Source organism: Achroia grisella, unplaced genomic scaffold (genome assembly GCF_030625045.1).
Source record: "Achroia grisella isolate CSIRO2021 unplaced genomic scaffold, CSIRO_AGI_Agris_v1 utg782, whole genome shotgun sequence".
Classification (NCBI taxonomy): Eukaryota; Metazoa; Arthropoda; class Insecta; order Lepidoptera; family Pyralidae; genus Achroia; species Achroia grisella.
In genome coordinates this window covers 4,350,188-4,365,862 of record NW_026713022.1, presented here as the reverse complement: position 1 = coordinate 4,365,862, position 15,675 = coordinate 4,350,188, and the positions used below count along the sequence as shown (strand labels likewise).

General features: G+C 37.0%; 2 protein-coding genes across 2 annotated transcripts; one reads left to right on the top strand and one right to left on the bottom strand.

Annotated features, from left to right (window-relative positions):
- Positions 1 to 5,881: 5,881 nt before the first annotated feature.
- On the bottom strand, positions 5,882 to 9,495 carry LOC131851342 (uncharacterized). Its single transcript, XM_059201832.1, has 4 exons — positions 9,430 to 9,495; positions 7,899 to 8,060; positions 6,828 to 6,977; positions 5,882 to 6,046 (listed from the first exon to the last, which is right to left on the bottom strand). Exons 1-4 carry the CDS (start codon positions 9,493 to 9,495, stop codon positions 5,882 to 5,884), a joined length of 543 nt encoding a protein of 180 aa, XP_059057815.1.
- Positions 9,496 to 10,840: 1,345 nt separating this feature from the next.
- On the top strand, positions 10,841 to 15,675 carry LOC131851341 (uncharacterized). Its single transcript, XM_059201831.1, has 4 exons — positions 10,841 to 10,924; positions 13,830 to 13,991; positions 15,021 to 15,170; positions 15,514 to 15,675. Exons 1-4 carry the CDS (start codon positions 10,841 to 10,843, stop codon positions 15,673 to 15,675), a joined length of 558 nt encoding a protein of 185 aa, XP_059057814.1.

Below are 15,675 nucleotides of genomic sequence, written 5' to 3'. Positions count from 1 at the left end.
GATGTTCCTAAGTATTGTTTAGAAGAAGTCAATGGGTCTTTTATGGGAATGGGTATTAAATTTTACAATAAGGTACCGAAGGATATACTGGAATTACCTTTAAATGAATAAAAAAAACTGTTAAATCATATTTATTGAGCAAAGCCTATATATATATATATATATATAATGGCCTATGCGTCTATTATAGACGATTTATGGCGTAATGGTCCGTGAACAGCTTTTTTCGTGGCTGTATAAACCGATACGAGAACGGCATGGCCTACCACAGGCCCGACAAGGGAAACTATCGGCAGTAGTCTGTACTGCGCCGCCTACGTGGCGCTTCCGTCTCTTGTCAGCAAGCCTTTGAAGCCAGGCATCATCGCAAACCCTTCGACCCTCCATTACGCGTTTGCGCCAATCTGATTTATTGGTTGCGAGCTTTTCCCAGCTACGGTGGTCTATTTGAAAAGTGGCCATGTCACGTTTGGCGCAATCCTTAAAGCGAAGCAAAGGCCTCCCTACATCTCTCTTTGCATTCGCTATTGCACTGAGCAGAACGCGTCGTGGTAAACGAGAGGGTTCCATTCTGTGCACGTGCCCTAGCCAACGTAGGCGCTTCTGTTTAAGAAATGCTGTCAAACTAGGCAGCTGTGCGATTTCTAGAATCCTCTCGTTGGTTACCCTGTCACGCCATGAAATGCCCAAAATTTTGCGTAGACAACGCATGTAAAAAGTGTTTAATCGACTCTCTTGTTTTGCATACGTTGTCCAGGTCTCGGCTCCATATAGGAGAATGCTTAGTATGGAAGCCTGAAAGACTACCATCTTGGTCTTGATAGTCAGGTATTTGTTGTACCATACTCGCGTACTAAGCCTCCCAAACATAGTTGCCGCCTTGCCAATACGTGAGTCGATCTCCGCTTCAAGCGAGAGATTGTTTGACACGGTCGACCCTAAGTAGCAAAACCTGTCAACTACCTCTAACAGCGTGCCATTCAATGAAATTAAAGGGGCTTCTTGAATGCCTTGTGTTAGCACAACTGTCTTCTTGGTGTTAACATACATGGCGTACAGGGAGCAGGCCTGAGAAAATTTGTCCAACATAGATTGAAGCTCAGCTGCAGAATTAGCTACAAAGGCGGCGTCATCGGCAAAGAGAAGACTATCTACGAAAAGGTCCTCGCGGTTTCTCTTAGATTTGAGGAGAGAGATGTTGAACATATTTCCGTCGGTCCTTGTATGCAGATGGATACCCTGGTGGTCATCGCCGAATGCTGTGTATATCAGGAGCGAGAAATATATTCCAAACAGGGTGGGAGCCAAGACGCAGCCCTGCCGCACACCTCTGCGAACGTCAAACGATTCAGACGACTGGCCGTTAAAAACTATGGTGCCCCTCATATTCTCGTGGAAAGATTTAATGAGGCTCAGGAGTTTAGGTGGACACCCAATGCTCCCCAGCGCCGAGTACAAACCCTCTCTGCTAACCGTGTCAAAAGCTTTGTTGAGGTCAACGAAAGCCACAAACAGGGGAGTATTCTGCTCTCTACACTTTTCTTGCAATTGCCTGAGTGTAAAGATCATAACTACCGTGGAACGCTGAGAACGGAACCCGCACTGTGTCTCTGGGTAAATGCGCGCCGCAAGCTTTTGGAGTCTACATAGAATAACACGTCCAAAAAGCTTGCCAACTATACTCAGAAGGGATATACCACGGTAGCAGTTGCAGTCGCCGCGGTCACCTTTCCCTTTGTATAGTGTTATGATGTTGGCATCTCGCATATCCTGTGGCACATCACCCGCTTCCCAGCACTTCAACAAAAGATTCCGCAGGATTGGTTTCGCGCATTCGAGTTTAATTATTTCAGCCTGGGTGCCATCTTTTCCGGGACTCTTTCCGCGTTTAAGCTGATTGACAGCCACGATGAAATCCTCTAAGGACGGTGGATCATCCAGTTCGGTCCAAACATCCATTTTCGGCATACTCAGCACTGCCTCTGGCTGTAAGTATACAGGACGTGAGTAGAGACCGGTGTAATGCTCAACCCAGCGTTCGAGCTGTTTTTGGTTGTCGGTTATAATAAAACCATTCGCGTCCTTAAGAGGTGCTGACTTCTTTTAATAGGTCCAAGGGCCCGTTTGACACCCTCATAGACACCACCGATGTCCCCTCTATCTGCACAGGTTTGAATGGTGCGGCCAAGTTCCGACCAGTATAAGTTGGCATAGTACCGTGCACTCCGTTGAAGAGCCGCCTTTGTAGCTCGAAGCGCTTTGTCGGTGTCCGTACTGGGATTCAAGCGATGCCCAAGGGCAGCGTTACGCTTTGAGTCCAGCAATGGTTGAAGGTGCTCGACATTTTCCGCGAACCAGTCGTGAGATTTGGTTTTCTGATAACCGAAAACCTCGCCGGCGCTCTCAGTGAGTAGTTTTCTGACGTTATTCCACTCAACATTTATAGGTGCACTATCGTCCCATGCAGCAAGCATTTCATTTGCCAAACACTCAAATTTTTGGACACATTCGTCATTCCTGATATTAGAAAGATTTAGCTTTCTTCTACCCGGCACCTTGGACGAATGTATCCTCTTGGGAGTGAAGGCTATGTGTGCCGCTACCAGTGAGTGGTCGGTGTTGCAGTCGGCACTATGGAAGGAACGTGTGTGGAGAATATCACGAAGATTTTTGCTTCTGCAAAGTACTATATCCAGTTGATGCCAATGACCAGATCTCGGATGTTTCCAAGAGACTTTACGCGACGTTTTACCCTTGAAATATGTATTAGTTACACACAGCGAGTATTCGGAGCAAAACTCGAGTAACCGTTGACCATTTTCATTCAGCTTGCCAATGCCATGGTAACCAATACAATTCGGCCATGCGGCATAATCTCCGCCAACACGGGCATTGAAGTCGCCCAAAATATAAAGGCGATCGCCTCGATTGACATTCTTTACTGTCTCCCTCAGTTGGTTATAGAATCGATCTTTTGACTCGTCCGTAGATATTAAAGTCGGAGCATAAGCGGAAATAATAGTAATAGAACCGCAACTGCTATTGAGTCTCAAGACCATAATGCGTTCCGAAATGCCGCGTGGGTTCTCGATGGCGGACAGTAAATCGTTGCGGATCGCAAAACCCACTCCGTGTTCGCGAACATCTGAGGACTCTTTTCCCTTCCAGAAGAATGTATAAGTAGACTCGCGCAATGAGCCATCGTCTGGAAGCCTGGTCTCTTGTAAAGCACAGACTGAGATGTTTAGTCTACTTAGCTCTGCATCAATCAAAGCAGTTTTACGCAGATCTTGTGCGCAATATGATTGTGACCCTCCACAGGTATCCGGGAGGCCTGTCCTCATAGTACGGACATTCCATGTAGCAATGCGCATGGATTGGCGGGGCAGTGTTTTACTGTTGTTCTGTTTAACAGGTGCAACAATTATCGTCGCCAGCCGTCTAGCCATCTGCTAGTGCTCCCTACACCCTAAAGGAACAGACCAGCGACGGGACGGAACGTACCTTATTGACCGGGGGCTGCCCGGCTTGAAGCGGGCGGTAACGAACAGTGAGCCTTCGATGGGCTCTCCCACTGTCGAAAGTGACCCCTGGCGTCCACACTTACGCCCATATGTGAGGACTTATAACCGGTAACTGCCACTTTCCGTGTTGTTAACCACACAGCTATGCCAATGTGGGTAGAGTGACCTCTCCACAGACTACGCCGCCTAGGACGGAGTTAAGGAAACACAGGGTTGCCCAGGACCTGTATTACCCTCTCTGCCTTACTAGCTGATCCCACAGGAAAGGCAAGCCAATACGTGTGGAGCCAGATCGGCTGCAGAAACCTGCCGCATACTTTGGGTTGAACCCTAATAGCGCCTGACGGAGGTATCGTTCCGGGTTTAATTTCAGAGTTTTCCTTCTCTTAGATGAGTTGCAGCACAATGCTTAGAGGCCCATCTCCCCTGTAGCAAAGCGTAAAAGATGGAAACGCTCGCTAGTGGACTTTAGTCGCCTTTTACGACACCCTAGTCCGTTGTTGAGGTTAGTGCTATTCTGAAGCCGGACACTACACGGCCCTGAGCAAAGCCTACTACACACTAAATGAGTACTTAAATGACGAACGTGCATGGCAATAGTAGTTCATGCACGAAATTTTCATTTAATATTAGAGATGTCCCTATATAAGAATAAAATATATTAGTACCTTTGTCTCCAGCTGTACAGCAAGTGATAGTATGTTAAATAAAATAAGGTAAATAAAGGAGTGAAAGTCGGCCATCTTCAATAAAATCCAAACTGAGTCTGTCCCGAGCGCTTAATAGCTTATTCAAAAAACTATCGAAAAAAACAGGAAAAGCACTTCCGCCATTAAAAGTTAATTGCTCATTTTGTCACTTCTGTTACAAATTTCCTTGCATCGTTTTACTATATATATATTATAAATATATTTACAAAAAAAGTATTTGTCATATATATTCAGTTGTCTAGTACTCATAACTCGAGCTCTGTACTAAATGGCGTTGTGTGAATTGTGCAGTGATATTAGTATTATAAGATTAACACCGATGACCACACCGTCACTATTGACTGACTATTCCTATATTCTCGGGCGATATGTCCGCTACCGCCTATAAAGGAAGGGCATGGCCCATATCGCCATTACGCCCCATCCGATCGATCCTGTCCATTTCAAACGGCGATCGAAATTACGACAGCCTGAGCCAAGGTTATCCTTATCCAAAGTAAATCCTTATTTGTCCTTCCGCGTTTGGAGTAGCATCTGCACTCGCCCCCTATCGTTCAGTGAAGCTGTCAAGTCCAATTAGGCCCAACAGCTTTAGAATAGTTTGAAAAAAAAACCCAGTACGACGCAAATATAGAAGTACTAGTCGGAATGCAATTGCCTGAAGTTTTATTTTATTAATGTCATATATATATAATTATAATTCTGTTCAATTCTTTATTTGCAAAACACGGATGCAAATTAGTACTTATAATAAAATATTAAAATAACATATTTTACTTAGTAGGCATACAAATATGGAGAAAGACAAACTTCTTAGCATTCCATCCGCCGGATCCATTGTGTGGCAGGGAAACTGCGAGCAGAAGAAAACTCCCGCGAATTGTAATCCGGGTGAAGATTTAAGGGATGTCAAGTTCACTCACCTTCGTCATTCGTTATTCTCTCTCTGTCCAGCCAAATCTGGTAGTGCAGCCTTAGGTGCACGTACTATATATACTATTACTATACTGTACTATATATACTATACCGTATTATAAAAATAATGCAAACAAATTAGAATTTTAGAAATTGTTATATTTATGTGAATATTAAAATTTGTTATCAATATAGTCAATAAATTACGGACTCACTAATTTAACAAAACCTCTAATGCATTCTTAAACTTACGCAGGTCAACTAGAAACAAGGGCTTTATGAAATGATGGAAACTTATTTTATAATCGTAGAACCATTATATGTACCTATGCTTTTTCAAGCGTTGCGATTTTTATGTGTATATCTTTATAATTTTCAGTAAATTTATATTGCATCTCATTGTCATCGCAAACCAAAATCGCAGAATCCACCACACTCATTTAGTCAAACTAAGTCCATAGCCAGAATCTGAATTATTACAAAAATATCACAATCAGGCGAAAGGACAAAAAAACAATAAAATTGTCTTTGGATTTTACAGAATTACAAGTTATAATAAAAATAACACAATAAAATATTATGTACATCCAACAGCTCCAATGAGTATTATTTGCTGGGTCCTTTTGCTGCCTTTAATTGAGTATCCTTTAAATGTATTTTCTTTTATGTAATTTGATTGGCGCAATAAATTATTCTTATTCTAATAAAATAAGGAAAATTTATTATTCGTATTCATGTTCTCGTTGTGAATTCTTTAACTTCAAGATCAATATACGCTGCCATCACGACATCAGCGTCCAATATTGTTAAATTCACATATATACGTCCTCTGGTGAAAGGAAATACCCTCGGTACTTCTTCTATTGGAATAGTCATATTATACAGATGATACTCACCCTGAAAATAATAATCATATTACTTTTAAATAATTATTTTAAAATTTTGGACATTTTATAAGGTCCACCTTTGCTTTGTCTATATTTAAGATTACTACTAGAAATAGAAATATAAATAATCTTTATTCAAATAAACTCAAAACTAGCACTTTTGAATAGTCATATCTTTTATTCTACATTTCATTCGAAACGCAGATTCATCAAAATTTAATAATAAGTTTATTAAATTTTGCACTTTTGAATAGTCATCACAATTTTTTAATGTACCACTCATTCGGAAAGCTGTCTCCTCACGAGAAGAACAAGCAAGAAACTTGTGCGTTGCTCTTTTAAAGAATCGTTGTAACTTTACATTTTTAAGACGTAAAAATAAGAAAGCAAGTAGGAAAAAGAATCACGCGGTAATGTAAATTACTACAAAGATTTTAGGAGAGCATTCTTTCGAACTTTCAAAGGAAGTTTGAATGTAATAAGATTAAATCTTGTCAAAACTTTGTATTTATTCATTATTGCATGTATTCGTTAGTTTTGTATTTAGATTATTGTCATGCAGTTTCGTATTTATTGGACTAAGACAACCAAGTTTTTTATCTATTTTTATAGAGACTTCCATCAAACAACATCTTAAGCAGCTGTCTCAGATTCAAGAAATTGGGAATATTCCATTTTTTGGCACGGTCTATTTCACTGGTTGTACTGTAACTGGTTTTCGAGGTATACCTAAATCAATAAATTTCACATCAAAGAAAACCATGCAAATTGATAAAACATATTTTTATTACCTTAGGAAATGGGCATATTGCAGGAAGATTCTTTTTCATTGCGGCCCCGAAGAATTTATTATTGAGAATTAGGTCACAATATCTGAAGTGCATCTCGATGAAACCTCGCTTGTACTGGTTGCTCAGAAACTCGAAGAAATAGAAGTGAGCCTTCAATGAAATGTATCGAATATAATAACTGCGCACTAACGTACGAACACTGCTGTAACTGTACCTTACTTACTCATTAAATTAATATGAGAAGCTAAGACTTTGTGCATATTTTTACGAAAATTGCGCGGTCGGAGATGTTTGAAATTTCGCACACATATAATTTACTCATGGAGAAGGAAACTTATTAAATAAAAAAATATCGTTAAATCATGCATGAAAATACATTACATACATTAGGTACATGCATTATACACAAAGAAGCTCTTTGTTTGTTGTTAAAGTCTGTAGTCAAATTGAAAATAGATCAATATTATTTGTCTTTTTTATTAGTTGATCATAATTTTTGTATTTACCTATAAACCGTTACAAACAATCATACTCATGAAGACAAATGTTTGCGAGTAATCGAACCCGCGACCATCGGAATTAAAGCGCGGATGCTTAACCGCTAGACCATACAGGCCGTCATATACATTATTCATCAAATGACGTGACTGATAAATAAGGTCTTTCTGCTTTTTATTTTATGTAATTGGAGGAGCAAGCTGATGGCTTGATGATTAGTGGTCGCCTTATATATAATAACCCTTCAATAAAATCATTAATTTATATGTAAAAAAAATGTTTGCCGGCACAGCTAGTATAAAAGAAGATAAATAAATCTATCTCACTCTCCTCCGATCGATCCCCCATCCAATTCAAACGGGGATCGAAATTACAACAGCCTGTGCCGAGCTTCGATCCCCTAGCGATGCCTTCAGATTAAAGTCGTATCGTCAGTCGGAAGTTAGCCTTCAGCCGATCCTTAAGTCCTTCCGCGGTTTTGGAGTGCCATGCTGCACTTGCCTCTATCGTCCGGTGAAGCTGTAAAAGGCCGTGGCCAACTGCATTAAAGTAGTCCGAAAAAAAAGATCTCACTGTATAGTTGTTTCCAAGGGCCACATGCGTACGCGCATGTATATCTACATAATAGAATGGATCTTTACGCCCGTGGCGACGTGCCGTAACATTTGCGTACTCTATATGATTGGTGTCCAAATAATAAATCTTGGGATGTTCCGTACTAAAATATTGGATTCTCTGAAACAAAAATTTATATCAATTTTCTGGTAAAACATGATTTTTCAGAAATGTAAGTTCTGGAAGGTTGAGAAGAAGAAGGTGGTTGAATATTCTAATTTCACTGTTATAAACTTATAGGTATGGTTGTTTTCAATTGTTCCGCGGGTTTGGGGTGCCACTTGCACTTCTGCCCTATCGTTCGAGCATTACAAACATCGTGATCAGTATTATGATTAATATCCCATACCGTAGGAAGTGAAATCAGAATATGAATTCATTTGAATTTAAAAAAATATGTTAAAGAGACGCAATGGGATTGGTAATTGTCTACTAGTAAAAGATTAAAACCATTGACTACTTCACTAATGTACAGAAGACGATATGTGAAAAATCAACTAAAGCAAACATATCACTAATAATATTGAAATTAAATTTATTAGTCTCGCTATGAAAGGCAGATTATTTCCGCCGCTACGCAGATTGCATTCGAAGCTGTGTTCCGTTATTAAGAGGAAGACATTATTATGGCTATGAAATTCCATGATACGGAGATTTATGTGACCGTTGCAATGCTTATCTGATTGATCCCACGCCAATTTAAACGGGAATTAAAATTACAAAGACCCGAGTTGAAGTTCGAACCCCTAGCGGTGCCCTCAGACTAAAGTCGTATCCGTCAGGCAGGAGTTGGCCTTTACTCACTTCGTAAGTCATGCACTGGCCTCCTATCGTTCGGTGAAGCCGTAAAGGCCAGCTGCGGCTAACAGCATTAGAAAAATTAAAAAAAAGCTATGCTCAGGTATTTACGCAAACGGTTGTAATTTTTCGACAACTGCGTCGTTAGTGACGCAGCCATCTAATAATAAATAAAAATATTACTCAAAACTTAAATATAAGATATATTAAATAGAATATATAATACTACCTTTGTCTCCAACTGAATAGTTAAGAATATTAAATAAAATAAAATAATACAGATATACATATCCATGTCAACCCACTTCATTATAGACCAAAACGTCTCTGTATCGAAAAGCAATTGATTTATTCATGTTATAAATGAATAAAGATAATTAACTTCCGCTATTAATTTTGCCGATTCATTGTTCCATATTCCATTAAATAAGGTACTCAGTTATAATCTCTATAAACGCACAATTATTCTATTAAGTACATACCAAATTCAAGGCCTGCCCTTCCACATGACAATTATTGTCACCAGCATTTTTCCCAAATGTAACTTTGTGTACTAGACGGTAGAGTAGAAATTAGAAAATAACTAAAGAGTATCACTCCAAAATTACTACTCATAATAATAATAATAAACTTTTTGTTGTTCCCATCATAGAAAATACATAATCAACAGAATATCAGCGCTGCAAATTACCTGTACCTTTATGCTGAGTTGGTCGGCTCTATCTTGTTTCTGATTACTTAATTCACCTAACTGCATAAACTCTACATCATTAATAAACCAACGAAATAAACGTACACAAGCCCTCGGGACGGTTAGGTCGCTGCGTGAAACCTGTGAAGACACCAGCAGACGCCTACGCTTCTGCGAGGAGCTTATCTGGCTGCTTTAGTAGGCTCTACGCACTACGACCTAGATGAGAGTCAAAATGCGGTTTTTTTCTTTTGTGGATGACAATGAAATGGTGCACCTACCTGCCTAACGTCGGCTAAATGCGGGTAATAGAGTCCAATTTACATTACATTATATTTAAGAAAATAAAACCGAATTCGAAAAAATTCTCAGTTGCATTGTATTTTAGGATACATTTAATAAGAATTTTTATTACCATTGGGTTTAGGCAGCTCTCAAATTCAAAAATAATTTATTCAGGTAGGACATTTTAGCCGTTTATGACCGTAAATTTTTTTGCATTATATTTTTTTTAATTCTCCAATGGCCAATTATTTATTTTTCAAATATCACATGTGAAACTATTGGTTTCACATGTGATATTTGAAAAAAAACATTTAATCGACAGTTGTGCGTATGAATACAATTAGTTAAGCATTATTTTAAAGTGGATAATTTTCTAAAGTAAAATTATTACTGAGGAAAAAATAGAAGAAAAGAGGAAGGAAGACAATTCACACAGCGCCACCTAGACCCAAGTTAAACTAGCTAAAGCTTGTGTTATGGGTATTAAATGACTGATACAAATGACAGCCTCGGTGGTCCAGTGGTTTAGCATACCGCTTTACTATCCAATGGTCGCGGAGTCGATTCCTCGCACGGTACAAACATTTGTATTGATGAGTATGATGGTTTGTATCGGTCTGGGTGTTTTCTATGTATAATATAATATGTATTTATTTACAAAAAAAAATGCATCCATGTATTTATAGCAATTGTCTAGTACCCATAACACAAGCTTTAGCTAGCTTAACTTGGATCTAGATGGCGTTATGTGAATTGTCCTGAGATTACTATTATTATTATTAGTATTAAATACATAGACATATATATTTTTCTTACTATACGACTCGTAGGTATATACTAGACATCATAGAACAGGCAGAAACTCAATTCACATTTTTAATTTAATTTTTATCAGTAATCAGATGATACCTACAAAGATAATTCCATATAATGATGCGTGAAATAAAATCATATAATCTGTAATTTCTGATTTTACAGATTATAAATACAGATGTTGTACACTGACCACATTAATATAATTTTATTGCTCAACATGGCTGGCATTGTTATTTGTAATTTCTGATTTTACAGATTATAAATACAGATGTTGTACACTGACCACGTTAATATAACTTTATTGCTCAACATGGCTGGCATTGTTATTTTGATTTTACTTATTAGTGAACTATTTATATTTTCCGTACAAGAAAAGTGGACCACAAATGGAAAGGTAGTATTCAAATAATAAGATATTTGTATTTCATATTTAAAATATTCCCCTCTATAAAACAGGAGATTGGTTCCGCGTTATAGGAAAACGCGTTGTAGGAATACTCCCGTATAACGCGTTGCGTATAATCTCACGATTACTTTTTCTTCTGATTATTGATTTTCTTGGCTGTTTTTATCATTTTTATGCTGATGATTTGCAAATTTATGAGCATATCTCTGCCGATAATTTAGACTATGCTATAACAAAAATAAACTACGACCTGTGTAGCATTTACTCGTGGTCCTGTAATTTCGGTATACCAGTTAACCCTAACAAGTGTCAAGTCATAATCTTGAGTGGGCCGAAACAGTTGGCTAAAATTGATCTCCTTACCGTTACACCTGTCACGTTTGATAATTTAGTTATTCCATTTAGCAACACAGTTAAAGATCTTGGTCTTCATATAGATTCGACGCTGAGTTGGGTTCCGCAAATTGCTCATGTAAGTTATAAGGTTTTATCACCTCTACTTTTCTTAAATCGCTTCAGAAATTTTCTTCCTATTAAAACGAAGGTCACTCTTATCCAATCTCTTATTCTTCCCATCATTGATTATGCTGATGTGTGCAACACACACCCTACCCTCCCTACCTTAACGGAGATCTTCTTAATAAATTAGATCGTCTTTTAAATAATTCTATTAGATTTACCTTCAGCCTTCGCAAGTATGACCATATTTCTTCATACCGCTCCAAACTTAAATGGCTTTCAATTCGTCAGCGCAGACAGCAACGGTTACTCTGTCTCTCTTTTCCATTCTCTTCAATCCCTCTTCCCCTGAATACTGGAAATGTAAATTTCAGTATCTCAGGGATGCCCATGACCGTAACCTGCGCTCTAAATATTCCCTCGTTCTGATTACACCACTCCATAAAAGGAGTTTCATGATCGACTCTTTTCTTTTACAAGCCTCACGTCTCTGGGTCTCACTGCCAGAAGACATCCGCACACTTCCTTCTAAATATACTTTTAAAAAAAGAGTTAATAATAAATATCTTTTAAATTGTATCTCATAGTACTGTAATAAGGCTCATCATCATCTTATTTATATGTATAGTTTGTTTATAATATATATTATATGTATGTATCTTATATTTCATTATTTATAATATGTATATCTATTTAATACATTTTTATTTAATTTACTAAACCGCCTTTGAGTATCTCTGCACTTCTAAGGTTGGCTGGTAGAGAATGCCAATAGCATTAAGCCCGCCTATTGTACAATTGTTAATAAAGTTTAAATAAATAAATAGATAAATAATGCTAAGAAAATAGAGAAAATAAGTTCATTCTTCTTACCGCATAAGCGGCAGAACTAAGTCGACGCGGCAATTTAGAAATATTGCCACCCCGTTGCAACTTGGAATCTAATGTAATACCTAGAAACACATAACAAAATTAACAATATAGGTTTATTGTCCAAGACGATTTTCAAATCCACCTGCTTTACATTGGGGAGCGTAAATTTAGTATTATTTGCATGTAATAGCATATTATTAGAAGTAAACCATTTCAAAACAGAAGATAGAGCACTGTTAGTTTCGTCATATCATTATTATATCGATTAACTTTTAATACTAATGAAGTATCATCGGCAAACAGAACTATGTCAGCTATCTTTTCTGCCATAAAAGGAAGTTTATTTATGTAAACTAAAAATAAGAAAAGACCTAGAATAGAGTCCTGAGAAAAACCCCTTAGAAATAACACTAGTTCCCTCAGACTTTACGCCATTTATTTATACAACTTGCTTTTATTATTTAAATAGGATTTTATCATGATAAAATCATGGTAATGTTCAGGTTTGTGTAAAAGTATTTCATGTTGATCGCAATCAAATGCTTTTGAAAGTTCACAAAATACACCGACTGCATCCTGAGACCCCTCTCAAGAATCAAATAAGTAGTCTATTTACTTTAAAGTGTTGCAGCATTTGATCGAGCATATTTTTTTCAAATACTTTACTCGGTATAGGCATATAACTATTACAGGTTTTTCTCTTGACTTAAAGAGTGAGTTTTTTACTATGTTTCATTAAATTGGAAAAAACACCTTCAGAAATATATTTATTTAAGTTAGTTACTTAACATGGAGTAAGAATATCTATGAAGGCATTAATAACTTTAACATACATGCCCCAATGGTATTCTATCTATTTTTAATTTAATTGTTAAAATGTTTTCATTATTACAGCAGAATCAATCAATGTAAATTTAAATGTAAAAAGTCAAGAAATAATATTGTCAATAAGGAATGATTTAATTGTACTTGAAGAAGAGTCCTAAAAAGAAGTAATATCAGTACGAATATTGGCGAAGAAATTATCAAAAATATTGATAATTTCTTTCGTGGACGTTACTAGTTTATTATTATATTTTAACGTAAAATCATTACATGGACTTTTATATTTATCAGTTTCTATATTAATAATATTCCACACTGTCCTTATGTTATCTTTTGTATTTTTAATTTTTTTATTTAGAGTATTACATTTTGCTACATTACAAACCTTTTTAAAAGTTTTAGAGTATCTTTTTACATAATTTATGAATGTTCTATCAATACAATAATTTTTTTGAGTATATAAATCTAATACTGTATTTCTACTTTTAAGAATTTCCTTCGTAGCCGATTCTGAAAATTTGGTTTTGTTATGCCCCACTTATGCTTCCCGGTCCTTGTGCACCCGGCGCGAGACGACAGTTAACAAACACTGTAATACTAAGGTTACATATACAGTACAGGAAACACAAAGTATTTTTGCTAGCTGTATATATCTAAAATTTTGACATATACTACCCTTGTGATAGTAAAATAGTAAAATAAGAATGTAATGTTGGTTTTATATGATAATTTTCAGAGAATACAGTATTTCAGCACAGAACGACCTGGTATAATATTCTTCGACAGTGAGTACGTACGCTACGTAAATATCACATCGCAACGCTACAGCCGCAAGGATCCATTTTACTATGTCAATATACACCTTGATACTATCGTACCTATTGGAAATAATTTTATGGTAATATGATTATATTATTTACTGACCATAATTATTCCCGTATTCATATTTAAAAAATATTTTACAAGAATGACCAGAGGTTAAGGAATGTATGCAGACTGCGTGGTTATCTCAGTGTCACCGATCTCAGCCACCAAGCAACTTGCTTTGTAATCAGTATTTCGTTTGTAAGGGAAGATTATGAAGTTAAATTACATGATAAGAGCCATGACATCTTAGTCCTTCGCAATGACAATGCTTCAGATACACGTAGTCAGTCTGATTTCCATGTTACATAAAAGCGTATACCAAATTTCATTATATTTTCTTTTAGGGACATAGCGCTTTTAGTGATAGCAATTATCTCGGTAGATTTTAGCCACACGGACGAATTCGCGTGCAAAAATGACTTTTGGAAAATATAATGTTTCAGTGTTCTAGATCACATTTTTGTACGCTTACTTGCAGAAGACAGTGAAACAGGTTATTTATTCTAAAATTCTTTTATACAACAAAAGGATTTTGAAAAATAACTCTGGACTTTTTTGTGCTTTCGTGTTTATTACACATACTTATATTTTTACCGCGACTTAACACGGCTAATTTTATGGTAAATATATGTAGATAGTTACCTCTTTCGACGTTACGACTAGGTTGCACAAGCCGTGGTCACGAACTGACTGGAAGAACAATGATGATTATCCAACGAAAGATCACGACACACAACACTCACGGTATCCGTACACTTATTGTTTGGTGCTTCCAAACTTTATCTAAATTTTTTTACGGATGCCATGTAGTTAATAATTTTTAGCATCGAGAGAGGTAAACCTCAATTTACCAAATTATTTTTTGGTAATACATAATATATTTAGAAATCACAGAACAATACAACCAATCATGTGATAGGAATCGAAACTAGACCACCGAGAAATCGAAGAAAACAATTCCATTTTTGCGAGACTAGTGAAAGTCCGTTAAATGCTTCGAGTTACATAAAAGTATAACTTTCTGATACTACAATTACTCTGTGTTTTTACTTGTCATTAGTTGCACTTCTATTTTTACGAGTTCCTCACCAACCAATACAAACGTGGCTTCATTGAGATGCACAAGCCATTTTGTGACCTAATACACAAGGATACGTTCTTCGGAGCAGCAATGAAAAAATATTTTCCGCCAAGCTGCCCTGTACCCAAGGTAAGAACACTTTGCAACAAAATGACTCCAAATTTAAAAAAAAATATTTCAGAGTGCCAGTATTATTTATAAATTTTATTACATTAATAAAACAAAATGTTAATTGTCAAACAAAAGTCGTATCCGTTAGACGGGAGTTCGCCTTCCGCGGGTTTGAAGTGCCATCTGCACTCGCCCCCAATCATCCGGTGAAGCTGTAAAGGTCAGCTGCGCCAACAGCTTCAGTGAAATCACAATAAAAAAATTTGGCACAGTCCAGTTTGGTTAATATGCTCGAAGTGTAAAATACCTACAAATACTATTAGATTTACTGCATCGATTTATCACATGTTCATATTTACAGGGGTCCTACCACATGTACAATATGACGATCCCTATAGAACAAGTGCCGAAGGGTTTTCCATTCACTAAGGGGCGAATCTACTGTAACGTTACAGAGAACGGTACGAATAAGATTGTATTGTCCGGATATATTGACATGGAATTGAAATACGCAAGAATATAA

Excerpts from the sequence above, each read along its gene's own strand:
- LOC131851342 (XM_059201832.1), bottom strand. The coding sequence starts at position 9,495 with ATGCAGTTAGGTGAATTAAGTAATCAGAAACAAGATAGAGCCGACCAA. Across the intron at positions 8,061-9,429 it reads AACTCAGCATAAAGGTACAG|AGAATCCAATATTTTAGTAC; the intron begins GTAATTTGCAGC and ends TTTTTGTTTCAG. Across the intron at positions 6,047-6,827 it reads CAATATGCCCATTTCCTAAG|GGTGAGTATCATCTGTATAA; the intron begins GTAATAAAAATA and ends TATTATTTTCAG.
- LOC131851341 (XM_059201831.1), top strand. The coding sequence starts at position 10,841 with ATGGCTGGCATTGTTATTTTGATTTTACTTATTAGTGAACTATTTATA. Across the intron at positions 10,925-13,829 it reads AGTGGACCACAAATGGAAAG|AGAATACAGTATTTCAGCAC; the intron begins GTAGTATTCAAA and ends GATAATTTTCAG. Across the intron at positions 15,171-15,513 it reads CAAGCTGCCCTGTACCCAAG|GGGTCCTACCACATGTACAA; the intron begins GTAAGAACACTT and ends TCATATTTACAG.